The following is a 20,975-nucleotide window of genomic DNA, read 5'->3' as shown; positions in this document are numbered from 1 at the left end:
AGAAACAGACAGAAGAGGTGGGTGTAGGAATGGCTTCAGGATTACTTGGTTTGCATATCAAAGTCATGCTCAGGGAATTAGCTAACTCTGGAAGGGGCAGTCTCTCCCCAGTTAGTGAGGCCCCAGATGCCAAGTTACATATATATATAGTTAATATTACAAGACACCTATTCCACCCACTTCAGCCCTACTAGTGCAAGGGATGTGGGAGAGAAAATAGCCACCACCTGAGAAAGCTGTAGGGGAAACGGAATCTTTTATACTGTGCTGCTGTTCTATGTGTTTACTTGATTGACATTTTATACTAGCATTTCCCAGTTATTGATGTTAAATTGAAAATTTAAAGGTCTTCCCTTTTTTCCTTCCTTTACACACACACATACACGCACACACACACAAACATGCACACACAACTATAATGTGGTAAATCTTAGGAAATCAAAGATTTTTATTGAATTTTAATCATGAGGTCATAAAGCAGGAACTACTTTCCAGTGCCAATCATTTGAGCCATATCTGAAGACACGGTACATAAAAAATTTCTTCAAAGACTGTACTTACTATGCTAACTTAAGTGCATAGCAAAGGACCCTACAATAAGTAGCAATATGACAGTATACTTCAAAATCTTTATTGGTTATTTAAAGAGAAGGATGTGTGTTGAAGATACTTATAAGGACTGCATTTCATACAATAAAAATTTAAAAATCTGTTATCAGAATTTTTACTAAAAAATGTTATCTCAATACTCCACATTATAATCCTCTCCTTATGCTTTATATTAACACAGAGAAATTTCAATACAATCTGCCTTTTAAAAAAGGGGGAGGTATATCACAAGTACTTTCTATACGCAAGACACTGATGAGATACCACTGGGAATGCTCACATCAATGAGATGATCTAATCTCAAGGAGCTTCCATAACCACAGACATATTTCACTAACCTAACACAAAACAGAATGTGATTAAGTGCTTAAAACAGAGGATTGTGAAGTGCTAGGAAGCACAAAGCCATTTACTCCAACGTCCTTGTTCTAAATATGAGAAAATTAAGGCTCAAAGAAATCATAAAACAAGGTAATGCACAGCCAGAAGGCATATCTCTGTCTTGTTGCCAAGTCCAGTGCTTCCTCCACTCTACCATACTGTCTCTCATTCAATCTTTTTTTCTAAAAAAGACAACAAATAAAGGATAACATTAATGTAATTTCTCTTTCTCTAATATATAAAAATTTGACTTTTCCCAAGCATCTTTTTCTAAACATACACTCAATAGCTGGAGAAATGTGTAATATCAAAGGGCTACTACTATGAATAATACTTACAATGTATTCAGTGCTTACTATATCTCAGGTCACTGAGCTAAGTGCTTCACAAGCATCTAATTTAACCCTCACAACAACGCTATGAGGTAGGTATTATGTCCATTTTTCAGGTGAGGAAACTAATGTAAGTGATCAGTCCAAGTTCACTCAGTTAGAAATGGTAGACCTGGCTTGACCACAGAGCCTACTCTACAACAAAGCCACTATACCACCTACTAGAAAAACAAAAGTGTGTATTTTAAAATTATGGCTGGAACTCAGTGATGAACCTATTATGAACTATACTGGAAAATGATAATGATTTTCTAAATTGCACTTAAAGTATTTGTTTAAATTATAGTATGTCATACTGTTCTTACAAACAGAGGAAGCCAAGGATACCCATTTTTCTGTTTATGCTTATTGGAGCTTCATATAAGAAACTCTGAAATAATAAAAACAGATCATTCAAGCAACTGTCAGAGCATGAAATGAAGAAAAATACACCAAATCACACACATATACTTAAGTTTAATTATCCAAAAAGAATTTTCAACATTAAAGTCAACATGATTTTGATTATAGGCAAATAGTATGTCAGCAAATAACTAAAAGACTAGCATCTAAAAAATACCTAGGATTCAGGACATAAAAACACAAAAATCCAACTCTGATTTCTCATAAAAGTTAAAATGATAATTGGCATTGGCATTAAGGACAGACATACAGACCAATGGAAAAGAATTTAGAGACCGGAAATAAACCCTAACGTTTATGTGTGTATTAGTCTGCTTGGGCTGCCACAACAAAAATCATAGACTGGTGGCTTAAACAACAGAATTTTATTTCTTACAGTTCTGGGGGCTGGACGTCAAGATCAGATGCCACCATGGTGGGGTTCTGGTGAGAACTCTCTTCGTGGCTTGCAGTCAGTCACCTTCTCACTGTACCCTCACATGGCAGAGAAAGAGAGAGAACGAGCTCTCTGGTGTCTCTTCTTATAAGGGCACTATTCCTATCATGAGGTCCCATCTAAAGCTAATTTACTTCCCAAAGGCACAATCTCCAAATACCATCACATTAGGGAGTAGAGCTTCAACATACGAATTTTCAAGGGAAACGATTCAGTCCATAGCAATGGACAACTGATTTTCAACAAGGCTGTACAGACAATCCAATGGAGAAAGAATAGTCTCTCCAAAAATAGTACTGGGACAACTAGATATTCACACACAAAAGAATAAAGTTGGTCCCCTTCCTTACATTACACACAAAAACTAACTCAAAATGGATCACAGACCTAAATGTAAGAGTTAAAAGCATAAACCCAAAATATTCATAGAAGAAAGTATAAGAATAACTCTTTGTGACCCTAGAATAGGCAATGGTTTCTTATCTACAATAGCAGGAGTACAAGTGACAAAAGAAAATTAGATAAACTAGGCTACATTAAAAAATCTAAAACTTTTGTGTTATAAATGACACCATCAAGAATGTGAAGACAACCCACTGATTGGGAGAAAGTGTTTGCAGATCATATATCTGATAAGAGCCTAATATCCAGAATCCATAAAGATCTCCTATAACTCAATGATATAAAGACAAATAATCCAATTGAAAAATGGACAAAGGATGTGAATAGACAGTTCTCTAAAGCAGATATATTTCTCCTCTCTCAGGATCAATCTCAAGCAGAAATTAGCCTCTCCTAATACTAAGCCTCAAAGACTCTAATACTAATACTTAGCCTCTACTAACACTAATTACTAAGATAATATGGAATTTAAGTTAGAAGGTTATAAAATAGATATGAAAATACATGAAATAAAAACACACACATATGTTTAAAAAATAGGCAATTACATACTAGAAAAAAAGATGAAGAAAGCACTTACTGTAAAAATATTCTAAATTCTGAAGCTTCAAAGTTCTCCACAGCAACAGGTTCATGATTTGTTAAGTTATTTGTATGTCCAACAGTATGAAAATAGAAATCAGGAACCCTTGCTAAAAGGACTGCTTTGTGTGCTTTGAACAAAGTACAACCTATTGAGAAAGTAACATCTGTATGGACTTCTTCTCTTAGAAGCCTATAAGGAATAAAAAGGAACCAGTTTAGTTAATTAATTAAACTAATTAATTATACACAGTTAATATATAATATGCCCATTTTTATAAAATAAGCTTTAAAAATAACACATAGGGCTTCCCTGGTGGCGCAGTGGTTGAGAGTCCGCCTGCCGATGCAGGGAACACGGGTTCGTGCCCCGGTCCAGGAAGATCCCACACGCCGCGGAGCGGCTGGGCCCGTGAGCCATGGCCGCTGAGCCTGCGCGTCCGGAGCCTGTGCTCCGCAACGGGAGAGGCCACAACAGTGAGAGGCCCGCGTACCGAAAAAAATTTTTAAAAAAACACATAAACTAAAAATACAGAGATAATAAAATTAAGTTAGTACGAAAATGAGTTTATTCTCAGTTCATCCAAAGAACATTGTCTAATATTGGTTTAGAAGGCAATTTTCTAAAATTTATAATGAAAACAAAGGTAATTACACTAAAAGAGTAAGACTATTTTTTCAAAAAATATCTTTTCCTTTTAATTCCTTCTACCAATAAAATTTATCTTCTGCTACTTATGTTGATTTTCCTTTATAATGTATGTACTTTAGATTTATTTTGGAAAGAGAACACAAAGTAATGTGATTGTTGACTATTGAATCAATTTTTTAAAATCTTACTAAAACTGAAGCAAAAAAAGTAAACAGTCAACACCACCAGCAAACCACACGCAATAACAGACAATCCAGTCTAGAAACTGGTACGCTGTACTTTGACTACTGTTAAATACCAAGTCTGAAATGCAGGCTTGGCTATCAAGAATGTGACATTTAAGCCCTTTTCCATTGCCCACCCCACAAAATATAGAACTATGCTCTAATCTATTATTAAAACGATGGACTCAAGGAAAGCCCATTCAAGTCCCTTTACTAATGTTAGGACATAGTTATGGTAAAGCTCACATGTAAGGTGATAGAAGAACAGAAATCAGCATCATAATAGAAACTGTCACAATGTTTTTTTCTGTGTGGTAACTATATATTTCTGCTCTGTAAATGTTAAATAGTACTTCATATAGTATAACATTATCATCAGCAAGTTATATATTCTCAGAGGACTTCTGTATTGCAGGATATAACTAGCAATCACACTAGTACACTACAGGAGGTCCAAGTATGGATAAAGATATCCATTACAGTGAAAGCTTAGAATGTTGCCACTGACACTCACTCCCCCAAGATCCAGTTACTGGCTCCTTCCTCTGATCCCTCCGTACATACCTCTATCACAGCACTTGTCACTGTATCATTATTATTTTTATAATAATAAAATTATATTATTTTAATATAACTAAAATATATTATATTCAGACAATGAACTCTCCAAAGGCAAAAACTGTACCTTCATTAGACAGCAAGAGCTCAATATCTGCTTTTTTGGATTTGGCTGTATTTTACCCTAAACAAAACAAATGCTTCAGAGCACAAAGCTTTCAGAACCTTGGAAACAATGAGCGAATAGATGCATTTTAGTCAATATTTTAATCAATAAGTTATTTCATAAGCGATTGTTAAAGTTATACAAGAATGTATTGGTCTCCCAAACATTAATAAAAACTCAAATTGTACAAATACAAATACACCATTTATTCCTCCTTCCCACCCACCTTCTACCCATCCCCCACTTCTCCCCAAGTGAATAAACAAGCATTGCAGCTGGTAGCCATACAACTGTCACTAGGGAATCTGCCTTGTTCATAATAGATGCTCATGAGTATTCGTCAAATAAAAAAAAAGTTAATGTTTTAAAAAATGTTAATGTGAAAATACAGTGCTTTTTATTTTATAAAACTACCTGTATCAGTTATAAGCATATCTTGTTATCTGTTACAAGTAACAATATCTGACTCAGACCTGCTTAAACATTAAGGAGGGTTTTATTGGCTCATCTCATAATAAACTCTAGAGGAAGGATAGGCTGGAGCAAAGGCTCAGTGGTGTCAAGGCCCAGCTTCTTTCCATCTTATTTCTCTGTCACCTACTGTATTCACCTATCTAAAGCATTTTAGACTACTGATTAAACCCAATTCTCACTAAAAATTTACTGAGCATGTACCATGTACGAAGCACTGGGGACATAAAGGGGACTAAAGCATAGTATCTGCCCTCAAGGAGTTTGTAGAAGAGTATGGCTGGGTGAGTATATGAGATTTTTTAGTTGTTTAAAAAAAAAACACACACACAAAAACACTTTTGCTTGTAACAGGAACTTGAGACTTCAGGATCCTATCCTTTCATTGCTGCTAGGATGAGGATAAATTGTTCACCTACTATACTTATGACCTCATTTTCTTTATATAAATTAGATGTATTATCTTCTTTAAATTCATGACACTTCAAGGCTCACAATACAGCCAGAAGAATAGAGCCACTGAAGAGGAGTACCACATCCTTAGAGATTCATCCTAGAAACAGAACAACTTCACTCTCATTTTTTTTTAATGTTGTACATCAATTCCCCCAGTGGTGGAGACAAGGCAGAATCTCTCATAGACAGGCCCAAATTAAAAGGAAATTTTTTTGCTTTATAAAGTTCAGTTTATAAATGGTGGAGCCTTAAGTGTGGGCAACAGTAAGCACTTTTTAAATGTAGAGTGCTGCACAACTGTTATTAATAGTAATTATGTTTACACTAGTTCAATAGTTCTCAAAGTGTGACCCAGGCCAGCAGCATCACCTGGGACCTTGCTAGAAATGCAAAAATCTCACGCCCCATCCCAGACCAACTATATCAGAATTAAGGTCTGGGTCTCAGGAAATCTAAGCTCTCCAGGTGATTCTGATGCACACTAAAGTTCAAGAATCAATGTTTTGGTGGAAATGGTAACTAGCTAGGGAATATTTCTAAGCTTCATTTTCTTTATTAACTGAGATGACGTTCCTGGATTCACTATAGCCTGAGTTAAGCTTCACAACAACTCTCCATTTGCTAGAGTCCTCATGGGAACTGGGAATTGCTGGGAGTTGCTGCGGGCTGTAGAGTATTCTAGGAGGAGAGGGGAAGCCAGGTTGTGATCAGGTAGTATTTCTACGAAAGCATTTGTGCTAAATCGTTTAAAGAGCGCTCAAAAGAGACCTCCAGCGCTCCAGTAATCTGATCCATTTTTACTCATTCTAAATAGATACTCAAAAAATTAAAAAAAATATATAAAATAAATATAAAAAATAAATATAAAAATATATATATCTAATTGTATCATTGTTCTTAGAATTGTTTGAGCTTATAAAAAGTTGTGTAAGTTTCAGGACCACGAAACCTGTATCCACCCCGACATTAGCGAGTCTTTCAAGACTTAAGCCTACCCGTGTTAGAGTATTTTGGCATAAACTGGTGCTGCACAGAACTATGACGGTAATTTTGGTTTTCTTCTTGAATCTGGTACGTGGTCTCCGAGGTGCTCTGGATTGGTTATAAGGGCGAAAGAATCCTCTTTGTAGTGAGGACACCAGTGAGCGTCCTGCAGTGGCCTGAGGTGAGGCGGACAAAGCAGGGAGGGATGGAGAAACCGAGGAGCCACAGTTTCTGGTACGGAGGTGGGCGCCTTAAGAACTGAAGCAGCCTGAGTTCCCGCCTCCTCCTACCTGAGCAGATCCTGGCTGAGCTGCTCCGACACCATCGCCTTCAGCCGGCGCCGCTCACTGGGCCCCTTCCTTTGCAAGCCCTTACTGGAAACTCCAGGGGACTCCAGAAGTACCACGGAGGCCACGCTATCCTCCCCACGGCGGGCCATGTTCCACAAAGGTACGGCGGCGCCCCGCAGGCCCAGTACAGGGTCTCACTTCCCCGCCTCTGGAAGAAACGGGCGTTTCATACCGAAAGCTCTGCTCCTACCCGAATCCGCCCCCTAAAGGAAAATGCTGACGCCTCTCGTCTCTTTGTTGACGGTCCCTTATGGCTGCCGAACCTCAGTCACGGAGAATCTCGGAGACCCGAACAGCGCCGGCACGTGACCCGGGAGGGTGTGCGCAGGCGTAGTAGCTGTGTTTTAACCCCGCCGGCAGGCGCTCCGCGCAGCACTGCCCAGGGAGCCAACTGTTCTGCGGAGCTAACCAGGTCCGCGCTGCTAACCAGGTCTGCGCTTTATCCCTATCCCTCTGCTTTCCAGTTGGTGCTAACCAGTCATTTAAATAAATGTTTTATCAAGAACTGAGTTCAAATCAACCAGTGCAGCCTTTCAGCACTTTGTCTTCCTGGGGTGTCAGCGCTTTTTTTCCCAGGAAAGACAAGTTCACTAGACCTTTACTGCGGCGCGTCACACTCCTTCACTTACTGCTTTGGGCAAGAAAAATTGGGGGTGTGAGGGGCGCGGGAAGAACTTCGTAAAATCAGCAGGAGTTACAACACTCCAGAGCCCCCTGCAAAGGGTATGGTATAATGTCTAGAAGACTCCTTCCCCTTCTAATCCAGGGAGTGGCTCATGTAACTGCTCTTGGACTTAAGCAGAGAAATGTCAGTTATATTCCCCCACTTTGCATATAAAGCTATAAAAGTTATGAGGTGGAAGAAAGGAAGTAATGTTGTAGGGGTAGAGCCTTTAATTGACCAAGGAATTGGGTGGATTGATGAGCTATAGAATTTTGAAATTTTGGTGTGGAGAAAAGAGCTGGAGCGAAATTACTTACAAAGTCTTTTGTTTTTTTATTTGATTACTTCTTCCAAAGGAAGAAGATTCAATCCTTCTGCATCATTCAGAAGCTCTGCACAAGGTAACAAGTACATACTAATTGCTTGGAAAATATATGGATATTGTACCAGAAGATTGGCCAAGTAGTAGCCATTTCTCCAAATAATGACCTTCTCAATTGTTCAGATACCTTAATTATGAATATACTGGATAACTGATTTTTAATCATTCCTATAGAAAAGAGGAGTGTCAAAGATAATATGATAGTTAATATTTATTGAGTGCTTTTTAGGTGGGAAAATTGCTCTACCTGCTTTCTGTGTATTAACTCAATCCTCACAACCACCATTTAGGTTGGTACTGCTATGAGCCCAATTACAGATGAGGAAGTTGAGGCATGAGAGGCTAGATAACTTGGTCAAGGTCACACAGCCAGTAAGTGGTGGTCTAGGTATTAAAACCCAGACAGTTCAGTACAAGATTCTTTCCCTCCAAAGTCCTGTAATACTTCTACCATGCCCCTTTATCAGCTGATGAAGCAAAAATTAGGCTACTCTCTGGTTGGGAATGGATGACAGATGGTTTCTGGTCCATGTAAATTTTTTTTTTTTTTTTGTGGGCCCTCTGGTGTGAGGTCACTCCTGCCTGGTTCCCATCCCCTTTGTGATGTGGGCCCTCTGGTGTGAGGTCACATCTGCTGGGTTCCTCACCTTTTAATGATGTGGGCCCTTTGGTGTGAAGTGGTTAGTCCATGTAAATTTAATTCTCTTAAACTACCTTAGGCAGCTTAGGCAGCTTTGTGAAGTAATTGAAGAAAAAGTACCCTGTTAAAAAACAAAACAAAAAAATAGTTTTAGGGCTTCCCTGGTGGCGCAGTGGTTGAGAGTCCGCCTGCCGATGCAGGGGACGCAGGTTCGTGCCCCGGTCTGGGAGGATCCCACATGCCGCGGAGCGGCTGGGCCCGTGAGCCATGGCCGCTGGGCCTGCGTGTCCGGAGCCTGTGCTCCACAGCGGGAGAGGCCACAACAGTGAGAGGCCCAAGTACCGCAAAAAAAAAGAGAAAAAAAAGAGTTTTAATGATGCTTCACATTCCACCATTAGAGATTTTTTACTTAAAACATTATTTCTATTTTAATTAATTTATATCTGTAATCATTTACACCTTAATGTGAGTGAAATTATCAAAAATTTTTTCCTCAAAGGCTTTATGATCAGGAACACTAGAAAGTCCTGGGAAGCTAGCAACAGGAGCTCTGAGGTAAACACTGCTAAATCCATAATTTTATTTAGGGTTGGCCTTAACTGTGATCCTTATGTGTGAAATATAAGTTTAGGTAAAATTGCCTTGGAAGGCAAAAAACTCATCTAAGTACTACAATTTCATGAAAAAAAGTGATTCTCTTAGATGTATTTTTTCTTTCTTTAAAAATGTTTTCAAATGAAGCATTTCAAACATACAAAGAAACAAAGAGAGAGCTACAGTGAACCCCGATATACCCATTACCAAAATTCAACAATTATCAAGATTTGGGCATTATGTTGTATCAGTTTTTCTTTCCTTCCTCATCTTTTCTTCCTTTCTTTATTCCTTCCTTCTCTCCTCCTTCCTTGCTTCTTTCCTTCCTCCCTTCCTCCCTCCCTCCCTCCTTTCTTTCTTTCTTTCTTCCTTTCCCTCCCTCCCTTCCTTCCTTCCTTCCTTCCTTCCTTTCTTTCTTTCTTTCTTTCTTCCTTTCCTTCTAAAAATTTTAAAAGTAGAGCCCCAGACACCATTTCATTTTCTCCTATATACTTCAGTTTGCATCACTAAAAACTGTACATTTTCTTACATAACATTACAAAACCATTAATGGTATTCCTTATAAATCGACAATAATTCCATTTCCTATGTAGCCCATTGTAAAATTTTACCAACTGTCCTAAAAAATATGTTTTACAGTTGGTTTGTTTGAATCGGTTTTCAAACAAGATACAAGGTTACATTTGGTTCTTACATCTCCTGAGTTTCTTCTAATCTCCTATATTTTCCCTCATGACACTGACATTGTGGCAGAAGCCTGAGCAATTTGAGCTGTAGAGTATGCCACATTTTAAATTTGCCTCTTTGTAGCATCACGCACTGTGCTCATCTATCCCATATATTTTCTGTAAATGGAAGCTGTTTTTAGAGGCTTGATTATATTCAGTTTCAATTTTTTAGCAAAAAACCTTTCTTTTTTTTTTTTTTTTGCGGTACGCGGGCCTCTCACTGTTGTGGCCTCTCCCGTTGCGGAGCACAGGCTCCAGACGCGCAGGCTCAGCGGCCATGTCTCACGGGCCCAGCCGCTCCGCGGCATGTGGGATCTTCCCGGACCAGGGCACGAACCTGTGTCCCCTGCATCGGGAGGCGGACTCTCAACCACTGCGCCAGCAGGGAAGCCCAGTGAAAAAAAAAACTTTTATAAGTGGTATATTAGTTTTCTATTGCTGCTTTAACAAATTACCACAAACTTAGTGGTTTAAAAAAGCACACTTTTTTTAACTTTCAATTCTATAGGTTGGAAGTCCCACATAGATCTCACTGGGCTAAAATTCCTCTTTGGGCCGGGCTGCATCCCCTTCTGAAGGCTTGAGGGGAGAGCTTCCTTGCCTTTTCCAGCTTCTCAAGGCTGCCTATATTCCTCAGTTCTCGTCTCCGCTTCTCCAACTTCAAAGTTAACAGGTTGAATCCTCCTCACATTGCATCATTCTGAACTCTTCTTCTCCTTCCTTCTTCCCTCTTTTAAGGACTGTTGTGATTACTGGGGACCAAGTGGATAATCCAGGATAATCTCCTTTTTTTTAAGGTCAGCTAATTAACAACCTTAATTCCATCTGCAACCTTAATTCCCCTGCCATGTAACCTAACATATTCACAGATTCTGGAATTAGGAAATAGACATCTTTGGGGGCAGGGGGAGCAGGGCAGGGGGAGCAGGCATTATTCTGCCTCCCACAAGCAGTAATTCATTTTGAATCCTGTCAGAAGGCACATAATCTTTGGTTATCCCCATTTTAATGTTGTTAAAATGTATCATTAATTTTCATCTGATAGTTTTGTCTGTTGATGACTCTTACTTTAATCAATTAACTAGGGATTACAAAATGATTTTATAATTCTATCATTCTTTCTACATTTATTTGCTAGAAATTTGCTGGAAATCTTCTGTAAAGAAGAATTTTCCCTCATCAATGAGAAATACTGGATATCCAGAAATACACTTCACACTGCAAAGGCAGGATAAATGCTTAATTCTCTTATTTAAATTATCCTTTTTTCAAAGGCCCACTCATATTATGGAAGGTAATCTGCTTTACTCAAAGTCTACTCATTTAAATGTTAATCTCATCTAAAAAATACCTTCACTTCTAGAATATTGACTGACCAAATATCTGGGTACCATGCCCTAGCCAAGTTGGCATAAGTTTAGAAAATACTCTTCTCCTCTTGTGTATCTCCTTTACTCTCACACCACTGTCACACTCACAGTATTTCTGACACCAAATGTGAGGGGGGGTTTACACACACCTAGCAATTCTGTGATACCAGATGGATGTCAGGCAATTAAACTCAATTCTGACACTATCTATGTGGAGACAGCATCCGATCCAACAGATTTAAGGCTCAGTCCCACAAGACTGCTCCTCCTTCGGTTGCCAATTGCAACGCCAGGTTGTTACTATGGTTCTAACCAATCATCTAGAAATATAAGGTTCCCGCAGTCCTATCCTTGGGTTCAATTAATTTGCTAGAGCAGCTCACAGAACTCAGGGGAACTGACTTACTTACTGTTTGCCTGTTTATTATAAAAGGATACGATAAATGATACAAGTAAACATCCAGTCGAGAGAGGAAAAGTATTGGGTGGGCCAAAAGGTTTGTTCATCTTTTCCTGTAAGATGGCTCTAGTAGCACTTAGTTGTCTTTATCATTTGAAACAATTTTGTTAGATTGTATGTGACAGCTGTCATATCAGCGTGCATTTAAAAAAAGACCTATCAAAATTGGTGAATTTTTGTGTGCCATTTTAATATTGAAGATAGAAGAAAAACAGCAACATTTTCAGCATATTATGCTTTATTATTTCAAGAAAGGTAAAAATGCAACTGAAACACACAAAAAATTTGTGCAGTATATGGAGAAGGTGCTGTGACTGACTGAACACATCAAAAGTGGTTTGTGGGGACTTCCCTGGTGGCACAGTGGTTAAGAATCCACCGGCCAATGCAGGGGACACGGGTATGAGCCCTGGTCTGGGAGGATCCCACATGCCGCGGAGCAGCTAACCCGGTGCACCACAACTACTGAGCCTGCGCTCTAGAATCCATGAGCCACAACTGCTGAGCCCCCATGCCACAACTACTGAAGCTCACGTGCCTAGAGCCCGTGCTCCGAAACAAGAGAAGCTACTGCAATGAGAAGCCCACTCACTGCAATGAAGAGTAGCTCCCGCTTGACAAAACTAGAGAAAGCCTACACACAGCAATGAAGAACCAACGCAGCCAAAAATTAATTAATTAATTAATTAATTTTTAAAAAAGTGGTTTGCGAAGTTTCGTGCTGGAGATTTCTCGCTGGATGATGCTCCATGGTCAGATAGACCAGTTGAAGTTGATAGTGATCAAATCGAGACATTAATTGAGAACAATCGTTATACCACGCAGGAGGTAGCCAACATACTCAAAATATCCAAATCAGGCACTGAGAATCATTTGCACCACCTAGGTTATGTGAATCGCTTTGATGTTTGGTTTCCACATAAGTTAAGCGAATAAACCCTTCTTGACCATATTTCCACATGTGATTCTGTACTGAAACATAACAAAAACGTTCCGTTTTTAAAACAAATTGTGACGGGCGATGAAAAGTGGATACTGTACAATAACGTGGAAAGGAAGAGATCGTGGGGCAAGCGAAATGAACCACCACCAACCACACTAAAGACTGGTCTTCATCCAAAGAAGGTGATGTGTATATGGTGGGGTTGAAAGGGAGTCCTCTATTATGAGCTTCTCCTGGAAAACCAAACAATTAATTCCAACGAGTACTGCTCCCAGTTAGACCAACTGAAAGCAGCACTCGACAAAAACATCCAGAATTAGTCAACAGAAAATGCATAATCCATCAGGATAACCAAGACCGCATGTTTCTCTGATGATCAGGCAAAAACTGTTACAGCTTGGCTGGGAAGTTCCGATCCATCTGCCGTATTCACCAGACATTGCACCTTCAGATTTCCATTTATTTCGGTCTTTACAAAGTTCTCTTAATGGAAAAAATTTCAATTCCCTGGAAGACTGTAAAAGGCACCTGGAACAGTTCTTTGCTCAAAAAGATAAAAAGTTTTGGGAAGATGGAATTATGAAGTGGCCAGAAAACTGGCAGAAGGTTGAATATGTTGTTCAATAAAGTTCTTGGTAAAAATGAAAAATGTGTCTTTTATTTTTACTTAAAAACCAAAGGTACTTTTTGGCCAACCCAATATGTAGGAAGGGGCATGGAGTTTCCATGCCCTCTCCAGGTGTGCCACTCTCCCAGAACCTCCATGTGTTCACCAACCCAGAAGCTCTCCAAAATCCATAGTTTGAAGATTTTTATGGAGGCTTCATCCTATAAGCCTGACTGATCATTAACTCTATTTCCAGCCCCTCTAACCCTCTAGAGAATGGAAGGGTGAAGATTCCAAGCTTCTAATCATGAGATGATTTCTGGTGACCAGCCCCAATCCAGGAGCCCACCAAGAGTCATCTCATTAGAACAAAAGATGCTCCTATCACCCAGGAAATCCCAAGGGGTTTAGAAACTTAGGAACGGGGATCAAAGACCAAATATTAGAACTAAGGATGATCCTAATACTCTTATCACTTAGAAAATTACAAGGGTTTTAGGAACTCTGTGCCAGGAGCTGGGGCAAAGGCCAATATACATTTTCTATTATTTCACAACATATACAAGGAACCATCACAGTGTCAAAGTATGCATATTTAGATAACAAAAATGTAAAGAAATACAAGAAGTGAAACTATAAAAGTCAGGAAAGCAGTTTAAATTTGGGAGGAAGAAAGAGGTTGTAATTATGATTGGGGGCATAGAGGAACTTATAGGGTGGCTGGAAAAGTTTTAATGTCTTGAGCTGAGTTAGTTGCAACAGTGTTTATCTTAAAACAGATTATATTCATAATATACAATATGTAATAATTATTATTAGCTACAGATTTGTTTGGTATAGTTTTTAACTGTAAGCACTTTACAATAAAAAGTTTAAGTGTTACCTGTTACAGATAGAGAACTAATGGTTACCATAGGGGAGAGGGAAGGGGGTTGCAGTTAGGGGTAGGGGATTAAGAGGTACACTATTATGTATAAAATAAGCTACAAGGATATACTGTACAACACAGGGAACATAGCCAATATTTTATAATAACTATAAATGGAGTATAACCTTTAAAAATTGTGAATCACTATATTGTACACTTGTAACTTATATAATATTGTACATCAACTATACTTCAATTAAAAAGTGTTATATATTAAAGAGGGTTTAAATAAAGCAGTGTTTAACATTTTGAAGTTAAAAGGTAGAATATAATGAAGTAATGACCCTGACATTTTGTATAGCTCACTATCTAATTAGAGATAATTTCAAACTTCAGTGAATATTTGAGTAATAGTACCCTTGTTTGAGTAAAGATACATCTTGGTAACTATTTTTAAGTGAAAATCTCTTATTTAAATGAATAATTTCCATTACCTTTAAAAAATCATTGTATTTGAATTACATATGCATGCATTATTATCATGGAACTATCATGCTGGGGGGTTGTTACAGAATGAATTATTTGTGTCCTCCCAAAATTCATATGTGGAAACCTAATCCCCAATGTAATGGTATTTGGAGGTGGGGCCTTTAGGAGATGACCAGGTCTCAAGGGTGGAGTCCTCATAAAAGGGATTAGTGCCCTTATAAATTAGACCCCAGGGAATTCCCTAGTGGTCCAGTGGTTAGGACTCTGTGCTTTCACTGCTAAGGGTGCAGGTTCGATCCCTGGTTGGGGAACTAAGATTCCACAAGCAGCACTGAGCAGCCAAAAATAAAAAGTAAAAAAAATATAAATACATACAGACCCCAGAGAACTCCCTCTGCCCCTTCTGCAAGGTAAGCCCACAGTGAGAAGACATCTATGAATTAGGAAGCAGGGTCTCACCAGACACTGTATCTGCCAGTGCATTGACCTTGCAGCCTCCAGAACTGTGAGAAATAAGTTTTGGTTGTTTAAGCCACCCAATGTGTGGTAGTTTTGTTATAGTAGCCTGAATGGACTAAAACAATGGGGATTATGAAATATCACTTATCCATCTCCTTTTTTCAGATCAGAACTGCATGGAAATTATTTCAAAATAATATGATTTTTTTTCTTTCCCTTTCCTTAAGTTTTTCCATCTGCTCACCTTTCTCCCACTCTTATCTCTTCTTCCTTTCTACTCTTTCAAAATACCAGGAAGCTAACTAATGACCCTTAAGCTTTAGGGGCCCCACTTGTACAAGCCCTTGCAAAGGTCTAGTAGGGTCCCTAGGAATGTGTCTACTTGGGTATGTTTTTGTAAGGTCTGCATAAGTAAGAGATTTTGACTACAAGTGATCAAGACTCTTCCCCCTTAGTCATATATCCCCTCATATCTGGTGGCATTGAGTGGCTGTAGGCATTTTGAGGATTCAGCCACAATGAAGCTGAGTTGGGGATACAGTAGTTTGGGTTAGCAAGGCATAGTTATTGGTTCAAAATCACTTCCACATCTAGATAAGTTGTTGCTCCCTGTCCTGTTGTAGGAATGGCTTCTAGGAATACTTCACTGATTCATCCTACAAGGTGACATGAAGGGGTAGGGCTCAAGGTCACATCACTATGTGAAGATGTCTTACAGCAAATGATGCTGGAAGTACATGGATAGTGAAGGAGGTACACAACAGTAAGCAGAAGTTTCATGGGTGCCTAGTCAGAACAAAAGAAATGTTCTCAGTAATGCAAAACATTCGACTATAAACACAAACTTTTCCTTTTTGGTGAGGGTCATACATAACAGAATTTATCAGAATTCCTGTATTTATAACCTATGTTTATTATATTAGCTTTCTTTTCTCATGATTTCCCATTCTAAATAATCACTTTTATACCTTAAAAATAAATAAATAAAGGGCAGCTATGCCATATATAAGTGTTTCAATGGTATTCCCAATACTATATCTTCCTGATGTTTATTTTTATTTTGTCTTGTACAATAAGAACATTTGGGCTACTTTGAGAAAGAGCAAGGAAGCATTTATGCAGCAGATCCTTTTTGGAGGGAAGAATAATGGTAACAAAGTATTTATTTATTGCTAGTAGAGCTCTTTTTTTGTTTTTGCGGTACGCGGGCCTCTCACTGTTGTGGCTTCTCCTGTTGCGGAGCACAGGCTCCGGACGCGCAGGCTCAGTGGCCATGGTTCACGGGCCCAGCCGCTCCGCGGTATGTGGGATCTTCCCGGACCGGGGCACGAACCCGTGTCCCCTGCATCGGCAGGCGGACTCTCAACCACTGCACCACCAGGGAAGCCCCAGTAGAGCTCTTAATGAGGTATTTTCTCTGTAAAAATGAGGGAGAGGTGGTGGGCTGTAATATTTCTCTGACCTTAATTTAGCAAAAAGAAGGCCCTTTATTTCACTTATTTTTTTCTTACTTTAAGCAGAATAAAGGCATTAACTAGAACCATGCTGGGTGAACAAAGTTATAAGCAGATATTTTTCTACTTTTAGGCCACATTGAAACAAACATATTACCTGAAGAAGAAAATTAGGTACTATAAAATCAAATTGAAATATATATTCCTTAAGCACATTTTAAATATCATAATTAAGTGCCCAGGCCACTTAGAGTAAAAACTATTGTGTCTTTCCTCAAAGGATAATTTTTATTTCAACCTGGATGTTAACTTTCACCATTTTCAGGGCTGCCTTTAACATCTGAATACAACCATCAAACCTGTACTTGCTGTGGTAATGAATATATATAGGCTGCCTGGAGGTCTAAGTATGAACTAAATAACTTGGCATATCCTGGATGCTTCAGGGCAAAGTTCTTAAAGGTCCTGTATGAAATGTACTCTGAGTTCTGTCCAGCTATCTATCGAAAGAGTCTGGAAACATCAAGATTTGGCACTCCAAAAGCTGCCCGAAGTATAGCAGCTAACTCCTGTTCGGTTATGAAACCATCACTATCAAGATCAAAAAGCTTAAATGACATGTGCAGAATCTTTTCAGTGTTGGCAGGATTGCATAGGACAGTCAGACCTATCACATACTCTCTGAAGTCTATGCTGCCATCATTATTCCTGTCAAAGAGGGCAAAAAGTTGTCTCAAGGGCTCTGAAATTGGGAGTTTCAAATAGTTCGCCAACTCTGTAATTCCTATCTTCCCTCCTTTTGAGGCAGCTGCAATTGTAGCACATTCATCCAAACACTGATGAATATTATCCCAATCTAACATTAATTTCTGGCTAATTTTTGTAAATTCAACCAAACCGCCTTCCATGGGTAGTCGAAGGTTACCTGCAGAAATCATCAGTCTGCAATCTTCATAAGTGTGATCTGTCACAGACACCCCAAGAGCATTGGCCATGATGATCCTCACTGTATTGGCAAAAAGGACGGGGTCTTTTTTTTCTCGGTCATTTGGGATATAAACGGGCATAAACTCAACTTCTACCCTGGTGAAGAGTTGACTCAGGGTCAATATACAGGTCTGGAAGCCTGTAAACCCCTGCCAGGTCCAGGTCACGGTGTCCAGGGTGTTTGGCTACCTGAGCAGCACTGGCTGCACAGGAACACCTGGAGAGAAGGCCCCTAGTTTAAAGTGACCAGACAGCTGCGGTTGGTACACACTCCTTCCAGGAAAATCAGGATCTGTGGCCACTTCCTATCAGATATCACTGGCCTCAGGATTTCCTCCCGGGTATTCTTCCTCGAATTGGGGTCATCTCAGGTCACAAGCACCGGCTGCGTTGACAGTAAGAATTTCCCAGCCACGGGGATACGCACATTTTGACTCGCAGAGACCACCGAGGGGAACCCTGCTACGACACAGGCGACTGCGTCAAAGAAACTGGAGTGCGGTGCTGCAACGAAGATGCAGGCCTCGTCTCGGGTTGCCTTTATCCCTTTCACTTTAACCAGGAACCCTGCTGAAAAAAAGTCACCTGAAACAAGAACTTGAGAGTTGGCTGCACCAGTCTTCTTCTCCAACTCCTGGCGGGCTTGGTTGGTCGAGCACGACGACCTATGGTGGAAAGCGCAGCCACCGGCCAGAGGAAGATGAAGAGGACGGCGATGTAGGACACGCGCACCGGCACCAGCACAGCCCCCATGAGGACGATGTAGGCCCAGCGCCACGCGCTGATGTGCGTCTGCTGCGTGAAGGGGTTGTCCACGGCCGGTGGGTACAGGGACTTGCTTGTGTCTTGGCTGAGGGTGGATTCCAACACCGCAGCCTCGGAGTCCGAGGTGGGCTGTGCCATGAAGCCCACTGTTCCTTAGTCTCAGGACGCCTGTAGCTTGGATCTGGAGGCGGCCCCCGGAGTATACCCCTGCCCCATATTTAAGTGCTCTTTCCGTTCGCACAGTTAGAACTCTTTGAGGCAACTGTGGATTAATAGACAATGATATATTACCTTTAAAGTAAGAAAAATCAAAAATGGTAAATGATGTAACAGGAGAATTAGAATCATATCAACAGCACAATCTTTTTTGCTTTTTGTAAATGGCCTCCTTTTGACATATATGCTTAATAAATTATTTTCACATAATTTCTGAAATTTACATTAAGCATATTTATATACCTACTAAGGATGAATTAAATAGATGAATATTTATTAATCACAATTTTTTAATTTAAATGCCATTACCAGTCAAGTTTACTTACAGTGAGATGCTTTGGCAGTTGGTAAGTCAAATTCATTTACTCTTCCTACAAATGGATCTCTTTATGCTAAGAGGTCCAACTGATGGCAACCTTGAGCCTTTATATCTGTTACAAGTACTCTTCTACATCCACTGAAAATTAGAATACATCCATTATCATAGGCCAGGATTACCCGTGGCACGTTTTGATGCGTACTGTTAATATTAGTCCAGATGAACTGGTCAGCATTCCAAACAGACATAAGTAACAACAACGAGAAACCTTAAAATCACCTTTGTCAGAAACACGTTTTCATTAAAATAAGTCAGGATTACTTCATTGTGTCACCACACACGGTCAATAAAGTCTTGTTCCTTCCTTTGTTGCTGCCCTTTGAAAACGATCAAGAGGGAAGCATAATTCAAGTTGGTGTGAACGAGGCTCTCTGCTAAACCTTGTAGCATTTGCTGTATCAAATATTCCTGTTTGCTAATTTAAATTCCTCCAGAATTAAAAGTCAAATTTTAAGTTTCTGAAAGATGTTTCTAATTATTGGAACACAACAGGTTACCCATAAAACAGAAAGAGCAGTGTGGATACCAAAGCCGGTTAAACAGAATGTGATCTAAGTGGAAAGATTATGGGCTTTACAACCAGATGGATCTAGGTCAGATCCTGGTTCCAACCCTTGTACTGTGGGCACTGGCCAATCTCATTTTCACATCTGTAAAGTGGTGATACTCCCTACCTTGCGATGTTATAAGGCACAAGTACTCCCTACCTTGAGATGTTATGAGGCACAAGTACAATGTACATAGAAAACTGGGCTTTTATTGGTAAATACACGTTGCTAGGATACAATGATGAGAATTCTTAGGGACATTCCACTTTCTTCTGTCACTATCAGAACTAGGCTTAGTGAGGGAAACATTCCTTTCACCAGCTTAGTTTTATTTGGGAACACAGTTGTAGTCTTTAAGGAGCCATGATTTGGCAGTGTTACAGGTTGTCTCCCGTGCCAGATGAGAGCAACCCAAGAGAATGAGTAGTAATCCCTTGAGTTGGTCTCATCCTCTATTCTGTAATTCTTCCTGCCATTTTTTTTTTTTGGCCATGCCGTGCGGCTTGTGGGATCTTAGTTCCCTGACCAGGGATTGAACCTGGGCCCAGCAGTGAAAGGGCTGAGTCCTAACCACTGGACTGCCGGGGAGTTCCCTTCCCACTCTTATCTGTAAGGCTCATTAATACTTTTGAACCCTTGTTTGATTTAACTGCATTCTGTATATGGTTCTTAAGGGAAAGATCAACATTACCATGCCATCTTCCTTTCATATTTCCCGCACAGTGCCTAGCAGTGTATCAAATATATTATTTATTCATTTAGCAAATATTTGAGTTCCCACAATGAGTCAGGCTCTTATTCTAGATGCTGGATATATGTCAGTTAATAAAGCAAAAATCTCTGCCCTGTGGAGCTTAGATTCTAGTGCACATAGGAAGTACAGTATTCAATCCTTGTTGCATTAAATGGGGCAAAAGCACATTTTGATCTTTTTTCTAAATCTCTCACCAATTTAGCTGAAGAATTAAGGCAAGTAATTTAATGGATCTGCTTCCCTACAATGTTTAATAAATATATATGTATATATAGAATCTTCATATCCTCTTTTGTTACTCTTCCCAGTGTAAGTAGTATTTATGGCCTATTTTAAGATGCACATTCATCTTGTCATATCTGCCTTCAGACTAATAAATATACTATAAATCCAAGAGATTTGATAATAGAATTTTTTAACGGTCAAAAAATAGTAAAAAGAACTTTGGAACAATAAAATAAAAATTTATACCATTGCAGTTTTGCCTTTTAATATGGCACAGCTAATCTTTAATATACATTTGTAAAAGGCACCATATATTAACAGGGTAAATAACACGAAAAACCAAAACTGAACCACTTTCTCCAACTTCCTTTTTGTACA

General features: G+C 39.4%; 1 protein-coding gene and 1 pseudogene across 3 annotated transcripts in view; both read right to left on the bottom strand.

The window, feature by feature from the left end:
- BTBD8 (BTB domain containing 8) overlaps positions 1-7,159 on the bottom strand; it is a 92,888-nt gene extending 85,729 nt beyond the window's left edge. For both annotated transcript variants that reach the window (XM_079944074.1, XM_079944075.1), the window contains exons 1-2: positions 7,006-7,159; positions 3,203-3,397 (exon numbers count right to left, since the gene is read on the bottom strand). In XM_079944074.1, the coding sequence (XP_079800200.1) occupies positions 3,203-3,397; positions 7,006-7,154 (344 nt within the window). In that variant the 5' untranslated portion in view covers positions 7,155-7,159. The remainder of the gene's footprint in view (positions 1-3,202; positions 3,398-7,005) is intronic.
- A 9,798-nt stretch (positions 7,160-16,957) lies between these two features.
- Positions 16,958-18,651, bottom strand: LOC307187012 (lysophosphatidylcholine acyltransferase 2B-like; annotated as a pseudogene). The gene has a single exon. The product of its transcript is annotated as a lysophosphatidylcholine acyltransferase 2B-like (transcript).
- Positions 18,652-20,975: the final 2,324 nt, after the last annotated feature.

This window comes from Stenella coeruleoalba (assembly GCF_951394435.1).
Source record: "Stenella coeruleoalba genome assembly, chromosome: 1".
Taxonomy (NCBI): domain Eukaryota; kingdom Metazoa; phylum Chordata; class Mammalia; order Artiodactyla; family Delphinidae; genus Stenella; species Stenella coeruleoalba.
This window is presented reverse-complemented; position numbering and strand designations above follow the sequence as displayed.